Genomic DNA, 13975 nt, shown 5'->3' with positions numbered 1-13975 from the left:
AATAACTTCAATAACCACGTTATGTAATAAATACTATTGCCCAGTAACAGTTTCGTCCGTTCGGAAAGCCGCTGACATAAAATATGTATTCTATCAAAAAGGTTTCTTAAAAAAATCGTGGAAACGACCCTAATACCGATATTTTTTTTTTATACATGATTCAGAAATACTTCAAAAACATACTTATTAGAAAAAATCTTGAAAAAACATGGTTTCGAAAATGACTCGAACCAGCATCCATCTGATTCCAGCCAATATGCTATATGAATTTAGCCACATTCACCCTACATAATTGCGACGAAATTAACTAATAGTCATGCAACGAGTTTCGCTACTCTCGCTAATATTGGCGTCTGGTTTTGTAATTTTGAATCAAGGTACTATGGTACCAATTATACTTACCTTGATTACAAGCCAGCGTCAGGTTTTAATGTATTAGTTGCACTACCTAATAATAATTTGATAAAGTAGGTATTTTTTTTATTCAACGAATAATTCAGAAGATTTAAGAATGCCACATTCTTTATTTAATGTTTTTACAAAAATATATTTTTAGTTTTATGAGTGCAGTGTGTAGGTATGCATATGACCTTTTTGTATTACATTGATCGATTGCGATTTGAGAACATTTTTAATGTAGTTGAATCGGTAGTTCAGATGGCTACAGACACAAGGTGGCAGCTGATTTTGACATTTTGTTGTACTATGCTTATGACGTTATGCTATTTAAGATAATTTGTAATTGTTCATCAAAATATTCAAAATATTGATGGTTTATCGTATAAAAAAAACTCATTTAATACTAATATTATTTATTGACAATGTGAGTCTTTTGTGCCTCCAGGACACATCCTACTCTTTACTAGCCTTGTCGGCCTCGAAGATGCTGTAGCTCTTTCTATACAATTTAACCACCTTAGCCTAAATCTACCGAGACCCCTTTCTCTTCCAGTATATTGAAGAGGAGCTTCGTGGGTTTTTGAATGGGTTTTTTGGGCTCCCTCTTTCAAACATACCCAACCGAGTTTCCAAACTCACTTATGAGACCACAGGTAGATCAATGGACGCGGAATGTCGCTATCTGGAAGAATTTATCTGGAGAACATAATATTCTAGTTACCTCGAAGGATAGGTACATCGTTTCTTAACGCTCTAAAGTTGAGAGTCGTGGACCTTGGTTAGATGCCACGTATCACATGGAGCACGCACGCGATGTACAACCGGCATTCCGTCATCAGAAAATACGGAGGCCAATTCTGTGCGATCTAAGTAAGATGTATGCAGCCCTGGCTATGCCCATGCAAATCTAATGTTCAGTTGAATAACTACCGTCGTCGTGGCACAAAGTAATTTATTTAATTTCTTAAATAAAATATATCGACCAAAAATAGGTACCAGAAGAGAAAATAATTTACCAATATTTTATTGTCAAGATTGATGAAGATGTCATTTCCGCGCAATATTTTTTTTCGTTCATTTTCCTTTTACCTATAGGTAATGGATTACGCATATTCTAAAGGTCGTATTGCAGAAAAAAATACACGATGTTTCATATTTATTTCTCTGTAATATTTCAGTAAATGATCGGTACCTACCTAATTCATCTGAATAGTTTTTATGTTTCCATTTAAATTTTTTTGTTCATTTTAAATTATATTCTCGTCAAAACCGACCTTTGTTTTCCGTATATAAGAAATGAAAGTATTGGAAACAAAACCCGCAAAGTGTGCAGATGTCGTAATGTATGACATGCTGCTTCGCTTCTGATGGCTTCAATTTATTATTATGAAACAAAAACTGGTCTTAGCTATTGATCTTGTGAATGAATTCAAGGCTCAATCAGTTAACTAACGTTAAATAAATATTTTTCAATTATCATTTTAGTTAAAACAATAAAATATATTTTTAATAGTTGCGTAAAAATATGTTGGCAATTAATTTCCTATTGCAGCGTTTCCCAACCTTTGTTTTGTGAGTCGCGTTAAAAAAGCCTATTCTCGCATAAGCAACAATGGGTTTACAATTACACGGTAACATAATGGGCGTATATTTCATTGTTATTACTGGGAGACCTTTTTCTATGGGGTCGGATTGTAGGTGCGCAAACCGGAACAGGAGTATCCGACTAAGATGGTTGTGATTTGTAGAAATATACACATCATATTATATGAGGCAATAGTGGTGGAGGGAACCTTGGGGTAAAAATGATAGTGTAGATGTTTACCGGCGATTAAGATGGCGGCCACAACCCACATTGGATCGTAGCGCCGATGATGAATGAAAAAGTGTAAATGTTGAAAACGATGAATTAACGATAATATTATTTATACGTAGGAAAATAGTTGGTGATGTCAGGATCAGATATCCTTTGCACAACAAGAATGACGTACGTGTTCATAAAATCAGCTGTTTCTGTACAATCAGAGAAGGAAGGTTTAAACCTTCCTTGCGGGCTTTAGATTTGAAATCGTCCTCCCACATCTGGTGTTTTTGGTTGAGATTCTTCTAGCATAAAAAAATCAAACACTTGTTACTTGTGCATTTTTGGCAATGGCGATGAATTTAATAAAAAAGAACACAAACGGATTCAGTCGTAAACAAAGAATTTATTCTCCATGCTCCCGAGGCCACATAGATTCTCGCACACACTCTCGCATCCAATAAGATCGACGCACACAAATAAAACAGCCTTCCCTCTCCGTGGAGTCTTGCCGCGTCACACACCAACACTCTTTCCCTCACCAACACACTCTCGGCGCTATGGCGGCATTATTCGACTAAACACGCACACCGCGACTGGGAATTATTTTAGTTATTCAGCTGTTTCTGTGCGGCGTGGTGCGAGCCGCTATCATCTCTCGTTATCCTTTTTTAACTTTACATTATTATTTACATCGGGCCCCACTGTTTATTTGAAGTGTGTACTTACATTTTTTTACGCCAGTGTACATGAGTTAAAGGACAAAAGTTGTTAAAAATCCCTAGTGCGTGAACTCGAATTTATTAAACTGTTTCGATTGTTTTGTTGTTGCCGGTGTACTGAATTTGGGCGGCAGTTTTCGTACTAATATAAACATTGTGATTAATAAAATTGTTGTGTGTCAGTGTGGATGCAATTGTTTCTGTCAGTGTACACAGTTTTCCGAGCAAGTTTTACTATTGTAGGAAGTGCACTTCCGTAAAAAAAGTTTTCGTCAGCTGCTGTCACTTTCGTGTCGGATGCGTACCGACACTTGGGATTTATTCGACAGGACATTGATCGAATCTGTTATGATCGAAAAGGTAAATATTTACTATCTTCTACTGTTATTTACATCCCAATTAAAAATTTGAAACTGCGTGTAACTGATTTAAAAAAATATACTCGCTCGAATTTCGTGTTGCTTGTCATCTGTCACATCATTTTTGGCATATGCGGTTAAAATAGCTGAATGAGATAATACCTACTGCTTTTTGTAACATGTCAAATAAATAATGTTGTTCTATTAGTTTTATATAAGAGCGTGGGTATTTCCGTCAATTTTCCCGCCAATTTTCGAGTCATCGACTCTTGAAAGAAATAAATGTTTTTTCAAACATTTCAAACCGAAATGCTTGTATTACAATATTACATCCGAATTGATCGAATAACTTGGCCGAACAGGCAGGCGGGCGGGCACGATTTTGATATTATTATTATGAAGCAATACGCGCCGGGATTTATTCTCCACGTGTTTGGCGTTAGTGCGCATGGGCAGCTTCGGAAGTTTCACCAAAAGTTGGATTATTATTTTATTCCTTGTATTTTGATAGCGAAAACTTTCGACTTTTGTACGCGCGCGCCATTTTCTTTCTCGCCGACGTGTCGAGTAGGTACTTCTTGTCGTTTGCTCCCAGTTTGTACATCTTCCAAGTCAATTGACTTCAATAAAGTCAATTAGGGACATAAAGGCCACTTCAAACCGAGCGGGGCGGACCAAGGGCGGCGTTTGTTCCCGACGTCGGAATTGATTAATATTTAAATTAATTATTTATTCTCTTTGAGAATTATCCTGTTTTGTATGTTAAGTCTGTCTACTTATTTTTCGTATTAAGCGGATTTAATTATTTCATAAATTTGAATACTCGCTTAAGTAGGTCCTTAGTTTTGTTCTCTGCAGCATAATATTTATTTTCTTTCGTACATATTACTCATTAACAATATAAATATATAAGCTTAATCGAAATTGATTAGAAAGTCACGCCAATAAAGTGCAAAATAAGTACTTAGTAAATACAAAATGTTCTTTATTAGCATTGTTTTGACAGTGGTGTTACTTGGTGAGAAGGGGGAGGGTTGTTATCGTATTCTAAATCAAACATTCACATCAGAATAACAAAATCAATTGTCAAATGTCGCATTTGTGGTTAATCTCTCGAATTAATAAATCATAAATAAAATAATGCTTCTTAGGTACTTTTGCTTTATTATATTTAAGAGATAATATCAATCTATCTACGCTCATGCCGTTTGTCGCACTCTATATTAATTTTCTAAATATATTGTAAAATTTGTATTTATTCTACCTCAATAAAAATATACCTACCTACCATTAATTCTGTTGGCCAGTTTCAAAAAATGGCAGACGGATGCATCTGTCAAATGCGCATGACAGCGAACGTAGTCCACGTTTGACAGTTGAATTGAATTTAATAAATGTCAATTAGGCCCATTTAGTGGCTTTCACGGGATTTCGTTTGATTAAAAATACTTTTTACGGCCGTTATGATTAAAGTAAAATTTTATTATCCACGGAGAAACTTATTTTTTTATTTATTCAGTTGCCAAAGAAATAAAACAATAAAATTTAGTTTTCCCTTTATTTTGTACAACCCATGTGTTGAGTTTTTAATTACGTTTTCCAGAATATTTTTAATCCGTGCCAAGTGTGCATATCGTTTTTTTAGTTGAAGTATTTCTGTGATTGTTTTATTGCCCCACGTTCTTTACTTTTCGAGTTATAAGTAAAACATATTAATGAATTTATTAGTCGATTTTTTCAGATTTTAACTGATTTCAATAATAAAAATATTTCTCATTGAAATAGCTCAAAACATTCAGTTGCTAAATATACTCGTAATTACAGTTATTTCAATGTTTCAATTATTTCAGCTCACGTAGTTTTTTTTTTTGCGTAAACCAGCTATTAATTATTAAGAGGCCTCAAGGTGGGAAGTAGGTAGATTTGTTTGATAATATCATGCTTCATTGTAGAATCCAAGACAGTTTATGATGTTCAATCTCACAATATCATTCACACAGGGCCGGTCCGTAGGTAGGGTGGGCCGGACGAGCGCCCGTAGTGCTAAGATTTAGGGGGTGGCAAATTTTGGAATACATATATTTTTTGGGAAAAATAATACAAATGTACTTATTTTATTTTCAGTGAATCTAGGCTAAATACATAACAACATGAATCTATTTTACAATAAATTATTACACAGTTAAAGATTAATTAACGAGCAAACAACGTTTTTGTTTAATTTGGGGTTTTCAGATTGTATGTATTGTGGCAACAGAGTTGAAAATTCTATCGATTGGTGTAATAATATAATACATAATAGATATGCAACCAGTTTTATAAGAATACCATCAGTAGGGTACTCACGCATGTACTTGAAATGATATGGAACAACCTTCCAATGTAGCAAATATGTAAATTTGTTTAAAACTTTTACAATGAAATTTCAATATTTACAATATTACACATAGAAAGAGGGGGGGGGGGGACTTCGAAGAATATCACCTGCAAAATATGTATTTTTGATTTACTTAATCAGTCGATTTCATAAATATATTAAATGTAAGGCCCACAGACATTGTCAACACAAACATTGAAACTTGAATTTGTTATGAATGGATGTATTGTTTCGTTAGTAAACTAGGTACATACATTGACCATTTCGAATACGAAACATGTTTGACTTGTACCGGAACTGAAGCATTCACATTGTGATATAAATGTAGCTTATAACTAACTGCTCCTGAAAAGACAGACCATGTCATTTATTGTACCTAACTAGATAGCTAAGTACACCTTACAATTATTTTTTTATAATTTTTCTTTGAACAATTCAAAAAAATCGTTTCTCTTCTTACATACGTGTGTATCTTTTAATCTCACCCAATATTCATTGTCATGTTTCAACAATCGATTTATATCTTAGTTACCCGTAATCCTATTCTGCTTTATATACCATCATCGCACATATCAGGGGCTTTCAAACTTTTTCGCCTCACGGCACCTGTCTTAAATATTTTTTCATGGCGCCCTGAAAATGAGAATTAGTGAGACGGTCAAACCGTTTGTTCTCCGCATAGTTTTTAAAAATTTGGACTGAAACTAGGTACAGCTACCCAGGGACACAATTAGGGCATGTGTCACCCTCAGTTAGACTCAAAATGCCTCCCTACTTATATATTTATATATATATATATATATTTTGTCTCAGATTTGATGTAAAGATATTACCCGCTACTTCTTCATTATTTCGCTATTTTAAACCGATAAACGTAATGAGTTTTTTTTAATTATGATCAAGCGCCACAAATCGTTCGAGCCGCAGGCGAAAATTTTGTGGACTTAAAGACAGAATCTATACTCAAAAACTATATTATTCGCACCTATTATTTCCTTAACTTACCATCCCACGCATTACACTACAAGATGAGTCACTGCATCTGCCATTATTTCTCTCAGATTTTGAATCCATGTGAACTTCTCAATATTATCTGAACGTATTTTTGTAAACAAAATGCTAAGGTGAGACAGGTTGCATTGACAAAGCATCGGACTGACTGGTGCAACAGAGGGATCTATTATTGCAATCGCGCATTAGCGCTTTAAGATTGTCTGAGATTGAAGATTTTCACTGGTATCCGTTGTGCCGCACAGTTTGAGTACCACTGTGTTATTATTAATTAGCTGAGTACCTATTTGAATACAATCTTAAAATAAGTCGCACTTACAAGCAGTTAAAATTACCTACATGAATTAAACTGTGATTTCGATAATATGCTCAGTGCCCTCCAACCTTTAATGGATTAGTTTTTAATGAAAGCTCTTTCAAATTATCTTCGCATTTACATTTTGTTATAAAATTTCTGAAGCTGTCTAACTAATCTTATCTCTCACAATAAAGGCCAATACTTAATTGTGGGCAAAGCTATGCTGTGCCACCGCAATTGAGGCCTAAGTATCATGACGGCTGTCAAATAGGGTTTTGGGTTTAATACGGATAAGCCGGAAAATGATTGTATTATCTTTATGCACTCTTACAGAAATATGTGCTATATACCTAATCGGTTTAATTTGTGGCCTAGCAATACGTAAAGTCGTGTATACATAGAAGTCGGCAACATTATTACGAGGGAAACTCGGCGCGACTCATTAAATCTATAAATACAGCGGTAAAAGTGCGATTAAAATGTTGTTAACGCAGACTTCATTAAAATGTTTTTATGGCAAAATAAATTATAATATTTTTTATGAGGTTGGAACTTTTCTCTGTATTTAGATTTCCTACATGAATTGAGGTACTGGTTTCTTATATCTGGGGCTCCGGGCTCGATCCTGTTGAGGCCACAATACGTAGGATTTGTGATTTTATTAATTCTGTGGCGTGTTTCACTACTGTAATAATAATATTATGGGTCATGGACTGTTGTAGTTTAAAAAAACTGTCTGTTAACTCCAATGTCACTGGTATATTTTTCAATATGCTGTAACAAATTGGCGCGTTCTTCTTTCTTAGTAGTACCTACCTGCATTTCTTTTCTGATACTTATATATATTTTTTTAGAATTTACTATTATTTAATTCCATAAACGGGATTTTAACTATTTACTTCCAAAGACAATTTTACATTTTTGTTTGTTATTAAAAACATTATGAGTTATTGCTATTTATCGCGGCCAATTTGGTGTGGTACCTGCGTGGTACTGTAGTGTTATTTATTAGGTATTATGTACTATTATTCTTTTCGAATATTAGTATTTCGCTTATCTCAGTCCAACCGCCACGCTTTATGACAGACGGGAAAGTAGATACGTTATAATTTTTTTTCGACCATGTCCGATCCTAATAAGATCATAGGGCCTCCACATAGTGGAGGTTTGCATTAACATATTTTGTTTTTACGAGAAATGATCTCTTGATCAACCTATCAGGTCCATTATCTGACTCATACACAAATTGAAAAAACAATATGTATACCTGCCAGACCCATTATTCGCATCTGGGACCCACGACGCTTAAGCCGCGCGGTCATCGTGGGTGTAGTAGTTAGTGTAAAGTAGTTTTTATTTCATTTTATATTACTGAAGTTTTTTGTTCATCAAAATATCCTAACCCCCCATCATTATTTGCAATATTGTTCACATCGATGCGGTGCTACGAGCAACGCAGGTCAACCCTTGGGAAAGTGTGAAGTTTCATAATGGGGAAAGTCTCGTTGGCGTGTACTCGCTATTTCTTCGACGATTTTCAAACTTTGATTGTTTTTGTATTTGTATGTGTATTTTGTATCGTCTATCTATCAAAAAAAATAAACATGTTTTTCATATGAAAGAAAGTTTGTAAAGATTCCTTGCGTGCATAAAAAAAGCTTGTTGAACATACTCAATTTTAGCGAGATATATTTCTGTAGTAAGATGGAAAAACACGATATGTCCGTTTTTCTAAATTGTTCAGGGGAGCAATTTTAAACTTCTAAATATATTACAATGAACAAATCACATACTGACAGAGCTTATTTCTTCCAACCTATAAGACCTAGAATATTGTAAACCTCACCCAATTTGCCAAAAAAATGGACACATCACGTTTTGACATCTTCCTACAGATTTATAACCTACTGGCCAGTGAAAACTCTTACTTTGAGAAATGCAATGTAGATATGTAGAACATAATTATTATATCGACGCTAATCGTTTCCAACAAGTCTTACAAGTCCAGAGTATGACATACTCAGTACAAAGAAACATAATGTGGTTTTGCAAGTATTCTGAGCATTCCACACGTAAAGATAAAACAAAATATTTTGCAAAGGGACGACTAAACTTAGTATGCGGTATAATATGTTTTTGATAAAATGATTAGGACACAGTTCGCTTGAGACAATCCTGGACTAATCCAGTGAAAGTAGTTGTATCCAAGACGTAAAAAACGTCTGAAATGAAAGTGTAGGTATATTATATAGGGCACTGGATCGAAGAGATAGTTTAGTTCTGCAGGTATACATGCCAATGCTATGCGCAGGATAAAGAGGAATGTCATCAGCTTGGCTAGGTCTTCATCCAGCTATGGGTTGATCCACGTTGATAGGATCTTTCCTTGTTATTATTATTTTACATTTTATTAAGTGAAATAATAGCTCAGTATAATTGATCAGTAATTATTTGTAACATTATACTTTTCTTTTAAACCGATAATATTTATCGTTTGTGGATAAAATACCTAGACACAGTTGACTTATTATTCATTAAATATAAGTTGGTAATTACTAATTACTGTATGTATCGATAAATACTTATTAAACACTAGAAAACTAGCTTGTGCATGTTGAATATAATATTTTTTCATAAAATATGTAGGTAATATGTAATATGTAGGATGCTGATGTTATTAATGTGTAGAAAATGATATCCCAAAATACAACTTCATTCACTTCACACTAATTAATAGAATAGATGCTGGAAATTGTTAAGTATGTAAATAGTGTTCAAACATTTTTGCATACAGTTTGAAACATTGATGTCAAGTTGTAGGTTGTTAATATATAAGTATTATGGATGCCTACCTACATGTTTCATAATACTAAGTACCGCAGAATTAATTTATCTATTCACTCTCACACAGCAACGTCCCTAGGTAAAGTGCCTAGGTAGAATGCTGTACCCTTTCATTTTTAGTCTCAAATTTTATGCAAATTTTTTGGGTGCATAAGTACTTACTATTTTACCATCTTAAAATGACAATGAATTTATTGCAACATAAATATTGAAAAAAATTATGTAGGTACTTAAGTATATTATACTGATGATTAGAGCATTTCTACGAAACCTCCTCTCAAACAACGATGGTTTCAGGTACGTGAAGGTCTGAGGAACTGATAAGTTTGAGGGACCCCAATGATTTCTTTAAACTAATATGTCGGTACTTTCAAACGTTGCATCCGCATCGTCCGCTTGATGGAAAACCATTCCTTTCAGAAATGGTAATGATAGTAAGATTCATTCCTTAATTTGCCGCCCCTAAGCAACGCATTACAATAACAGTTTGTAATTTTATTATTTTTTCTTCCAGTAGGTACCTAAATAACTGATGAATATAATATGTATACATATTGACATAATATGTACTGGATTTTTTTTAAATTTATCTGTTTGCATGGAGCGATAGGAGAGGAATTTGTATGCGTATAGAGTACATAGGTAGGTTCTTACATATATCGCAAACAATATCATATAATCTAACATTGTTGAGATATGAGAAAAACATTTCTTTTCGATATTTTTTTCTACGTACCACCATACATTTTTCTAATGAGTTCTTCGTACTTCTTTGATGATTGATTTATAGACCACACACCTGTGATTTCGACTCGCGACTTCTTAAAATAATTACTGCACAGACTAAGGTTTAGCTAAGATAATGAAAAATTAAATAATTTGTCATTATTATAGTACGTGGCTGGCTAGGCCAGTATTCCATGTTACAGTGAAGGTATATTAATATTAGAATTAGGTACTATTGTATTACAAAAAAAATATTCCGCATATTATATTATGTAGGTACACCAATTAATTCTACTGTTTTTACTTTTGTACCTCCATAAGCACCTATTTGCCATTTGGCCAAGTATTTATATGGTTCTAATATAAATTTTATGAAGTAAAAACAAATAACTTATATTTACTTAGTATTGATTGGCCGGCCTGTGTTTGTAGTTACTTCATAGCTATATGTGTCTAGATGCTTAGAAAACAATATACCTATAGTTGTTTCGATTTTCAGAAAGTTGAGAATCCTGTCGATTCCTAGAGTTGAAGGTGGAAAAGAGAAGCGACGTCGGGTGTCACTTCCTGTGCTGGAGGGTGGTCTTCCTCTTCCTCCGTTTAGCCGGCGTCCTCCCTCGCTGATGATGCTGCCGGGTATCCCCCTGGCTTCCGCCGGCGGGCACCTCGCCCACCCCACTCTTTATTATAAATCATCCCCCGCGCCCCGGATCGAAGACTCCGCCGCGGCTGCCTCGCGATAAAGGGTTGGAAATGGAGACTGCCTTTTACGAGACGAATAAATCTGGCGATAAATTTAATATGCACAGCGTTGTAATGTTCATTTCCAACGGGGCCAGCTTACAATGTTGGTCGTTTAAATTTTTACACGTATGTTTCGTAGTTTAGTCAATTGTTATTGTGCCGTGACATTCATTTAGAAAACATAATGTTATTTTAATCAATAAACAATCGCCTAATGAAATATAATGTATGATTTTATTGTATCGGTTGACCAATCAACAATGTTTTGTTGATGTTAGCTGATACACTTTTCAATTTGTTTTCACGTACCTATAATTGATCCGTATACATATTGAATAGATAAAAGTACTCAAAAGTATATCAAATATCAATTATTTTGTGATTTCTTCCATTTGGTATATGTATTTGATAATCAATATATTCTTTTTAACAAATTTCGCCAGTAGGTCCTAGTAAATGGTCAATTGATATTTTTGACGTATTGTCTATGTATAGTAATATATTTTTCCGAATGTGTTAATCGATAAAGAAGAACTCAAAAGAACATATACTTTCATATAAAAATCCTAGAAAATAATACATATAATCATTACTTACATAGGTAGGTACCTACCTAAAATGCAAAATAATTTATTATATTTATTTGGCTTTTCATGATAATCGTATTGCTAGTATTTCAATTAATTTTCTTTTTACAGTACACTTAGAAATAAAATCAATCCCGAAAGCTTTTTTTTAAGCTTCGAGAGTCTATTGTTATTTATATGACAAGGAATTGTCAATAATAATACTTTTACGTAGGTAAATATTTATAAAGATACAACAATGAAACTTTTACACGTACTAACATTCTGTTTTTTTTAACCAAGCCTTTTTATTTTAATTAATTTTATGTGTTAATTACAGAACACTTTTTAAATAACACTAGTAGTTCCCTTGCGCCATTTGGACAATTAGAATGATTAATGACGCATACCAGGTGCACATTAATTCAGTTTGTTAGATACATGCTAGGCAATCTATTTTGGTCCTTGTAAAATATGTGTGTCCTCTATAATAATATATTACGTTATTTTATTTTCGACGTTTTCCTGTATTCTTAGTGTTTCACTACCACAATACAATATTGGGATCGATGTGTGCTTTATTGTTTTGTTTGAAGGGGAGCATTCATTAAATTTATACTATACAATCATACATTATTGTAATAAAATATGTAGGTACGCATTGAATGTTTGAAAACTATTTCTCTTATTGTAAAAGTTGTTATTACTATGTGTAAGGTACCTTGATTGTATGCTGATTTAAATGTAAATGAAATCTGTGGTGCAAAAACTATTTTTAAAGTAGACATAGGACATCCTAGGTACTATTTCGAAATACAAACATAATTAAACATGTACTAATAAAATAATTGTTATCCTTGATGCCCAGATAAAATCTATAGTAGGTGCCTACTTACATCCTACTAATGATAAAATTGCAATGTCTGTGATTTTGAAATATTTGTCTCTTGGTCATCATTTGACTATTGCCATAATACGGAATCACTGGATATAGGTACCTACCTACGTACCCCTTTTTTTTTAATATTACTTGTAGGTATCGTAATAACTCAAAAACTACTGGAGTCAATATTGATGAAGTTGCACAGCTTATTGAATGCATTATTATTGCCAATTTAGGAGAGTTTCAGCACGATTTTCCTAAAGTTTTCGAAAAAACTCATTTAATACGAGTATGTAAAGAAGTCAAACAAGGTAACGTGCACGTACATCCAACCGTTGTCGATTGCGTGGGCTTACACGACTGATATTAACGCATATTTTTATAATAATATTAAAGCCATTGACTGGATATTCTTATAAATGAAACGGCCCTGTAGAGGGCGTGCATATAGTTCAAGCCGTTATAATAAGTATTACTTATGTCTCATTGAAAAATTGATGAAAAATTAGATAAATTACATTCAAATCGAATTAGTCTATTTCGTCATTATGTATAAGTATCTGTTTACCTGTTTCTTCCTTATTTTACGCGACCGAAGTCGGGAAGTAAAATAGAAACTTGAAGGCATCTTGTACGCAGATTGTGATAATATTATGTATACCCATTTTTCCGACCATGTCCGATCCTAATAGGATCATTTATGAGCCTCCACAGAGTAGAGGTTTGTATTAACAGATTTTTGTTTTCACGAGAAATGGATGTTAGCCACTTGCTCAACTTATTAGGTCCAAACCCTGACTCACACACAAATTAAAAAAAACAATAATATGTGTACTTGACAGACCCAGGATTAGAACCTGGGACCCACGGCGTTATAGTCCAATGCTTAATCCGCGCGGCCACCGTATAGGTACTACATTATTATAGTATGGGTACTTTTGCTGATTGTTTTAATTTCGAAAGAAAGTTGAGTGGCAGGTTGACCTTCACCGCCAGCTTGGGTTCAGCTTTCGTTTCCAAAGTGTTCAAGGCGTGTTGGATTGCGCCACTCGTATGATGATCTCAGTACCTACGCTAAATAAGTACTGAAACAATTTAAATAGTATTAAAAAGATAATTTATCGTATCGAGTGTAGGCGGCGCCTAATTCACAATGGCCCCATCATGCCCTGGGGGGCAATTACACAGCCAGCCAAGGTCATCGACGGTCAACTCGGCTGGACGCAGCAGAGGTAGGCTCTACCC

The 13975-nt window shown here is 34.1% G+C and overlaps 1 protein-coding gene across 2 annotated transcripts in view; it reads left to right on the top strand.

Annotated features, from left to right (window-relative positions):
- The first annotated feature begins 2810 nt into the window (after positions 1-2810).
- heph (polypyrimidine tract-binding protein 1 heph) overlaps positions 2811-13975 on the top strand; it is a 583478-nt gene continuing 572313 nt past the window's right edge. Inside the window, exon 1 of one of the 2 annotated variants that reach the window (XM_085952127.1) lies at positions 2811-3282. Coding sequence is in view for 1 of the 2 variants with exons in the window: in XM_085952125.1 (XP_085808251.1) it covers positions 3220-3282 (63 nt within the window). In the remaining variant the exon portion in view is untranslated. The remainder of the gene's footprint in view (positions 3283-13975) is intronic. The other variant, XM_085952125.1, reaches the window with a different exon arrangement.

Source organism: Rhyacophila brunnea, unplaced genomic scaffold (genome assembly GCF_057557595.1).
Source record: "Rhyacophila brunnea isolate RB1 unplaced genomic scaffold, BYU_Rbru_1.0 scaffold_3, whole genome shotgun sequence".
Lineage (NCBI taxonomy): Eukaryota > Metazoa > Arthropoda > Insecta > Trichoptera > Rhyacophilidae > Rhyacophila > Rhyacophila brunnea.
Note: the sequence above shows the minus strand (reverse complement) of the source record. Positions and strands in the feature narration are given on the sequence as shown.